This window comes from Syngnathus typhle, linkage group LG16 (genome assembly GCF_033458585.1).
Source record: "Syngnathus typhle isolate RoL2023-S1 ecotype Sweden linkage group LG16, RoL_Styp_1.0, whole genome shotgun sequence".
Classification (NCBI taxonomy): domain Eukaryota; kingdom Metazoa; phylum Chordata; class Actinopteri; order Syngnathiformes; family Syngnathidae; genus Syngnathus; species Syngnathus typhle.
The window spans coordinates 3868213-3876315 of record NC_083753.1 but is presented as its reverse complement, the minus strand read 5'-3'; the positions used below and the strand labels follow the sequence as shown (position 1 = coordinate 3876315).

Genomic DNA, 8103 nt, shown 5'->3' with positions numbered 1-8103 from the left:
GTCGTGGCAACAGACCATGGCAAGAATTTTCCTGAGGGTGTGGCCTGAATTTGCAAACAAGGTGAGGCTGGCCCACCCACTTGCATTCGCACACTAAGTCTGTGGCACTGCGCACCTCAGGTAAGATGAAGCTTGTCACTTTTATTGATTTACTTTAAATTAGTATAAACTTGATCGATCAGTTACTAGAACGACCAGTGTATGATCTTAGTGGGAGATAGATGAAAGAAGAAATTCGTCATTTTTTTTGCTCCAATATTTTTTTGCTGAGCTCTGTCACAGGGCTTTTCATTAGGGACACCATCCGGTCACATGTCGCCACCGCATTTCTCTGATCGCGGTTTGTAATCTTTTATCCAAGGTGTTGTCACTTGTAAACTTAGTGGCCTATGGTTCAGGTGGTGTACCTAATGATGTGTCTGTATGTGTGCTCACAAAAGAGATGAATTGACCATGTGTGTGCGTGAGTGTGACACAGACACATTTTTGTAAGTCACTCAAACCAGTCTGTATTCTTCTTCAAGTTGCCACTTGTCTACTTCAACACAGAAGATGAATGTAAGTGTTATCGTTTCTTCCTGGTCTATAGGAATGTGTGTGTGCGTGTGTGTGCGTGTGCGCGTGTGTGTGTGTGTGCGCGCGCGTGCGTGTGTGCTTGTGTTCATGGAAAACATTCTGGATGATGCACCACGCCCTCTTTGCAATGTGCTGCATTCACGGACACCTGCTGAAGGTGTGCGTTGCGTTGAATTTTTATTGTTGTCGTCAGCTATCTGACGCTCTTGATGATAGCTCCTCCTCCGGGGCCGGCAGCCAATCAGTAGGAAGCGGGGCTTGCCACCAACAGCCCAACCAGTCTCAGTGGCCTGGTATGTTCTGGGGGTGGTTCAGGGAGCGGTCCAACTTTCATGACGAGTCTATATAACATTTTTATGCTGTCATCAGGTGGGTCCACCAACCTCACCTGGGGTGGAGGGGCAAGTTTGTGGCCTGGACAGCAGCCCTCAGCCGGTGGCCAAAGCGGACCTCAATGGCCTGGACAGCAGCCCTCAGCTGGTGGCCAAGGTGGACCTCAGAGGCCTGGACAGCAGCCCTCAGCCGGTGGCCAAAGCGGGCCTCAATGGCCTGGACAGCAGCCCTCAGCTGGTGGCCAAGGTGGACCTCAGTGGCCTGGACAGCAGCCCTCAGCCGGTGGCCAAAGCGGACCTCAATGGCCTGGACAGCAGCCCTCAGCCGGAAGCCAAGGCGGACCTCAGTGGCCTGGACACCAGCCTGTACCTGGTGGCCAAGGTGGATCTCAGTGGCCTGGACAGCAGCCTGTACCTGGTGGCCAAGGCGGATCTCAGTGGCCTGGACAACAGCCTGTACCTGGCGGAGGAGGAGCTCAGTGGCCAACCCCCTCACCAGGGGCCGGGAACTGGCCCGCACCATCGCCCGGAATAGAAGCCTTGGGTTCTCTGGTACGGCCAATAACGGTCCTGTAAACATGATGAGAGTGATGTGGCTGTGTGATACTAACACTAATGTGATTGATGTCGGTGTTACAGAAGGTCCCGTACAACCAAAAGCTTCCCAACGGACTGAGAAGTGGAAGCATTATTCACATCAAAGGAAATATCAATTCCAATGCTGATAGGTCAGTACGATGAGAATGATGATAGCCAGAATCCCGCAACACTTGTGTGGTCCGTGTGTGGATTTGTATCACCGAAGATGGTCCTGGCTCATCAACAGAAGGGGCTGAGGACGCAACCTTGCGGGTCACTGATGATGATGATGAGAATAAGGATGATGATAGTCGGTATTGTCATATATGATGTCATGATAACAAAAGAATGACCAAGATGATAATAATGCAATGCAATCGCAGATGCTATGACGTTAAGTATTTGGATGCAAATAATGATGATGAAGACAAAAAGGATAACGACATAGATAACAAACAATATGAAACAACACGAAGGTGCGCTCTGTGTGATAGGGTGACGGTGGACCTGTCCACCGACAGGGATCTGATGTTCCACTTCAATCCCCGCTTTAACGAGCGCGGCAGGAAGGTGATCGTCAGGAACAGCAGAATTGGTGGCAGGTGGGGCAACGAGGAGAGGAACCTGTCGCGCTTCCCCTTCGCAGCCGGCCAGCCCTTTGAGGTGATGATGATGATGAAGGATGATGATGATGGCGATGAGAACGACGCTAACAATAAGCTGTGTGTATATTTTGGGGCTGTATGTGTGTGTGTGTGTGTGTCTGTGTGTGTGTGTGCGCGCGTGTGCGTATTTCAGATGAAGATCGAGTGCACATCGAGCATGTTCAAGGTCTCTGTTCAAGGCTCCCACTTGTTGGAATTCAAACTCCGCGGTGGAAACCCGAGTCAGATCCGAAGTTTGGACATCTATAACGACTTGTCGCTATCGCATGTTAGCATCCAGTGACCTCTCACTTGACAGCCTCTGAACGCAGGCGTCTCCTTGAGTCTGACAATTAAAGTAAACTTCGACACCGCTTATTTCTCAGTTTTTGTTTGAAATAAAAACGAGAAAGGGCACAAGCAAGGAAGGATGAGGGGAAGAAAAGAAGGGGTGGGAAGGAGAAAAGGGAAAAATGAAACAAAGTAGAAAGAAAATACAGAGAAAGAAAAAAGGAGACGAGGAGACAAAGAATGTACTTCACTCAGAAAAAAGCAAATACACCAGAAAAATAAGTGCATGTTCTTTATCCCTTTCTTTACATTATTTGTTAAATAATGAGCTGAGTTTTACGTTCCTAAATGTAAGCCGCTTTTCTTAATTGGTTTACAAAGACAGTCAAAATCCAACCATCCATTTTCTGTACCGCTTGTCCCCACGGGTGTCGCGGGCTTGCTGGAGCCTAACTCAGCTGTCATGGGGCAGCCAATTAAAGTTAAAAAAGTTAAAGTTAAAGTCCCAATGATCGTCACACACACATCTGGGTGTGGTTAAATTTGTCCCCTGCATTTAACCCATCCCCTTGTGATTTTGATCCATGCCCTGGGGGAGAGAGGAGCAGTGAGCAGCAGCGGTGTCGCGCTCGGGAATCATTTGGTGATCTAACCCCCCAATTCCAACCCTTAATGCTGAGTGCCAAGCAGGGAGGCAATGGGTCCCATTTTTATAGTCTTTGGTATGACCCGGCCGGGGTTTGAACCCACAACCTTCCAGTCTCAGGGTGGACACTCTACCACTAGGTCACTGAGCTGGTCTTTGCAGGGCACACAGAGACAAACAAACATCCGCACTCGCATCTAGGGGCAATTTGAGTACCAAGCATGTCTTTGGGATGTGGGAGGAAACTGGAGTGCCTGGAGAAAACCCACACAAGCACGGGGACAACTTACAAACTCCACACAGGGAGGGAACTCGCACCCTCTGAACTGCCGGACGCGCTAAGACAGGGGTCTCAAACTCCAGTCCTCGGGGGCCGCATTCCTACATGTTTTGGTAGTTTCCCTGCGTGAAGCTGGCCCCCCACCCCACGCAAAATTTAAGCAAAATAGTCTGTTTCGTTTGTGCTTCGTTTGTGCTGGTTTGTGCAGCAAATATTTTCGTTTGTGCTGCTATGGTTTTTTAGTTATGAACGATTACCGTTTTTTTCCATGTATAATGCGCGAAATTTAACTAATTTATTGTCCTAAAATTTGGGGTGCGCATTAGTCGGAGAAATCAACGCCAACAAAAGACAAGTTTATTTATTTAAAAAAAAATACATCCAGCCTAGTTAAGAAATCACCAGAAAGATCACCATGACAATTGTGAATAATAAATAAATCATTATTATATATAATATATATCCATCCATCCATTTTCTGTACCGCTTAGTCCCCACTGGGGTCGCGGGCGTGCTGGAGCCTATCCCAGCCGTCATCGGGCAGTAGGCGGGGGACACCCTGAACCGGTTGCCAGCCAATCGCAGGGCACACAGAGACAAACAACCATTTGCACTCGCACTCACACCTAGGGACAATTTGGAGTGTTCAATCGGCCTACCAAGCATGTTTTTGGGATGTGGGAGGAAACCGGAGTGCCCGGAGAAAACCCACGCGGGCCCGGGGAGAACATGCAAACTCCACACAGGGAGGGCCGGAGGTGGAATCGAACCCGCACCCTCCTAACTGTGATAAATAACTGGAACATCACTCAAATATTGGTGATCCCGTTGAGAGCCTCACATATTTCTTCGCTATCGAGTTTGCTACTGCATGCGCAGTGATACTGACCGGCAGAATAACATCCGGTTGTTCCCAAAGATGATTTTTTTTCTGAAATAATTTTACATTTACGAACTTAAGTAACCCGGCCGGGTCATACCAAAGACTATAAAAATGGGACCCATTGCCTCCCTGCTTGGCACTCAGCATTAAGCGTTGGAATTGGGGGGTGACATCACCAAATGATTCCCGAGCGCGGCGCCGCTGCTGCTCACTGCTCCCCTCTCCCCCAGGGGATGGATCAAAATCACACGGGGATGGGTCAAATGCAGAGGACAAATTTCACCATACCCAGATGCGTGTGTGACGATCATTGGGACTTATAATAAATAAATAAATAAATAAATAAATAAATAAATAAATAAATAAATAAATAAATAAATAAATAAATAAATAAATAAATAAATAAATAAATAAATAAATAAATAAATAAATAAATAAATAAATAAATAAAAATAAAAAGTCAAAATTTGGGTGCGTATTATACATGGGTACAGGCTTTTTTCCAGCATCGACATGCCATTTTTAGGGTGCGTATTATACATGAGGGCACATTATACATGGAAACATTTTATAGCGATGAGCCCCCCCATTTCTCTCCAAATGGACCCAAAATCGTACCGTTCGCTTGTGCAGCAAAGATTTTCGTTTGTGCTGCTTCCGTTTCGTAGATATTACACATTTATTTTACAGCGATGACGTCACCCAGCCCCCCATTTCTCTTCAAATGGACCCAAAATGGTACCGTTCGTTTGTGCTTTGTTTGTGATGGTTTGGGCAGCAAAAATTTTCGTTTGTGCTGCTATGGTTTTTTAGTTATGAACGATTATATAGGTCATCCAGAGTTCACCCAGCCCCCTATCTGCTCAAAATGGACCCAAAATGGTACCGTTCGTTTGTGCTTCGTTAGTGCTGGTTTGTGCAGCAAAAATCTTCGTTTGTGCTGCTTCCGTTTCGGAGATAGTACACATTTATTTTATAGCGATGACGTCACCCAGCCCCCCATTTCTCTCCAAATGGACCCAAAATGGTACCGTTCGTTTGTGCTTCGTTTGTGCAGCAAAGAGTTTCGTTTGTGCTGCTACGGTTTCGTAGATATTACACTTTTTTGGCTAGGCTCCTCACGCCCAGACCTTTCCTCTTTTTTAAACAGAATTCGGATTTTGGAACAAAGGAGAGCCGATCACTCAACTTGTTCAACCAAATAGGATTTTAGACCTTTAGTCTCCTCTTTTGTTCTGTGTGGGTGAGTCTTGTTTTTTGTTTTTTCGACTTGTAATTCTTTTTCTTGCTTATTCATTAAATCTCTTAAGCCTTAATTCAGTATCGATTATTTCGTATAAACTATGTTGAGCATGGTTTTATATGCGGTGATTACAACTTTAAAATGTCTTTATTTCCCTATCATAGTCATTCTTTAAATCCGTTCAATTCTTTTTAAAGTGAAGACAGCTTTAATCCTTAACATCAGGAATTGTCAGATCTGGTTCGAAGTAGTTATCTTGAGCTCACCTAGGGCGAGGGCGCTCTAGTAAATTAACAAATCCTTGAGGTCTTAACAAAGACATCTAAAAATATCCGTAACATGACACAAGCATCAAACAACCGAAGGGAGCCATCATTATGGCGCGGTCATTTCGACGACTCGCCTCGAATCGAGTTACTCGGCTCACGTGTCGGATGACTTGAAAGGGATTGGCGTTGTAAAGAAATTAGATTGATTCTGGTAGAATTAATTTAACTCGGGTGGTCAGCTACGGACGAGTCCCTTCGCCCCGGCTTATTGAACCCGTTACCGGGGAGCCGGAGGCACTTTAATAAAAAGTGCGCGTTTGACAATGTTTTCCAAGTTTCCCACGTTAAACACACCTGATTCAAATGATCAGTTCATCCTCACAACCTGCGTGAAGCTGGCCCCCCACCCCACGCAAAATTTAAGCAAAATAGTCTGCTTCGTTTGTGCTGGTTTGTGCAGCAAAAACTTTCGTTTGTGCTGCTATGGTTTTTTAGTTATGAACGATTATTTTATAGATCATCCAGAGTTCACCCAGCCCCCCATCTGCTCAAAATGGACCCAAAATGGTACTGTTTGTTTGTGCTTCGTTTGTGCAGGTTTGTGCAGCAAACATTTTCGTTTGTGCTGCTTCCGTTTCGTAGATATTACACATTTATTTTATAGCAATGACGTCACCCAGCTCCCCATTTCTCTTCAAATGGACCCAAAATGGTACCGTTGGTTTGTGCTTCGTTTGTGCTGGTTTGTGCAGCAAAAACTTTTGTTCGTGCTGCTACGGTTTCGTAGATATTACACATTTGTTTTATAGCGAAGACGTCACGTAACCCCGCCTCCCCTATTTACTTCCAAATGGACCCAAAATAGTGCCGTTTGTTTGCTTCGTTTGTGCTGTTTGTGGTGCTACGTGTGGTGTTAGGTGTTTGTACTGCTGTTTTATTCTGAAGGGCCAAACAGGAAGTTGGGGTTGGGGGTGTTCTAGTGATGTTGAATGGCTGCGAGTTTAGAAGAATATGAGACGCAAATAAAGACCGTCTAGTTGCTCTACAAAGTGTTGTTTGAATCCTTACGCCCGAAAAGCGACATGGTGTCAGAAGTGGATCAACTGTAAGAGCTTACTCGCCGGGGAGCGAGAGTAGGTCGTGCTGGAAGAAAAAGTAGCCCTCGCCACACACAGAAAGATGTCGGAGGATAACGCAGGAGCTAACGTGGGGACTCCACCGCACCAGCAACAGGCTAATCCGCCCCCGAATGCCACATTCACCATTCAGCCTCCTGAAGCATTTGATTTTTCAAGGCCACAGCAATGGGAGAAGTGGATACGGAGGTTTGAAAGATTCCGACTTGCTAGCAACCTGCACCTGAGTTCGGAAGCTAATCAAGTGAACACGCTCATCTACTGCATGGGGGACGAAGCAGACGACATACTTCGAGGTCAAGCTTTATCGGACGCGCAGAGGCATCAGTACCAAGCAGTAAGAGACACTTTAGACATATATTTTGTGCCCAGAAAAAACATAATTTACGAGAGGGCTGGATTTAACCAAAGAGTACAGCAAGTTAATGAGACTGTAGTCATTTGTCACTGCCCTGTACGCGTTGGCCGAAAACTGTAACTACGGAGCCTTGCACGATGAGTTAATAAGAGATCGTCTCGTCGTGGGACTGAGAGACACCAGTTTAGCTGAGAGACTCCAAATGGACAAAGATTTGACGCTGGAAAAAGCCGTGAACCAAGCCCGGCAGTCAGAAGTCATTAAAAGGCAGCAAACCGATATAAGAGGGGAAAAGAAAGCAGACCTAGATGCAGTGTCAGTGAAATACAAGAGAGAAAAGCATTCTACATACAAAGCCCCAAGTCTACCAAAACACAAAATGGCTAAATCCCCAAATGCGGGTCAGTGCTACAGATGTGGTAGACAGCACATGGCAAAGGACAGTGCCCAGCGAAAGATGTAACCTGTCATACATGCAGTAAAAGAGGACATTACAGTAAAGTATGCAAATCTGTTAAAAATATACAGATGATTGAAACAGAGAAATGTAATGAGACACCTATATTTCTTGGGTCAGTACATGCAGGTTCAGATCCTTGGTATGCAGACATAACCATCAGAAACCACAAAGTCAGATTTAAAATAGACACTGGAGCTGATGTTTCTGTTATCCCAGCCCAGATGTACTTTTGTATAAACCAAAATGAAACAGAGCTTTGTAAACCAGATAGACCGTTGATTGGACCAGGTGGCACTCCACTCAATGTTTTAGGTATGTGCAAAGAAACACTGTGTAAAGGTGAACAAAAGATTCAGGAAAATGTGTATGTTATCAGAGACTTACACATGGCGCTGTTAAGTAGGCC

General features: G+C 45.7%; 1 protein-coding gene across 1 annotated transcript; it reads left to right on the top strand.

Annotated features, from left to right (window-relative positions):
• On the top strand, positions 1-2505 carry lgals3b (lectin, galactoside binding soluble 3b). The gene is made up of 7 exons (XM_061301533.1): positions 1-120; positions 525-558; positions 770-869; positions 946-1460; positions 1548-1636; positions 1982-2150; positions 2286-2505. The coding sequence occupies exons 2-7, from the start codon at positions 553-555 to the stop codon at positions 2433-2435; spliced, it is 1029 nt and encodes a 342-aa protein (XP_061157517.1). The 5' UTR covers positions 1-120; positions 525-552; the 3' UTR covers positions 2436-2505.
• Positions 2506-8103: the final 5598 nt, after the last annotated feature.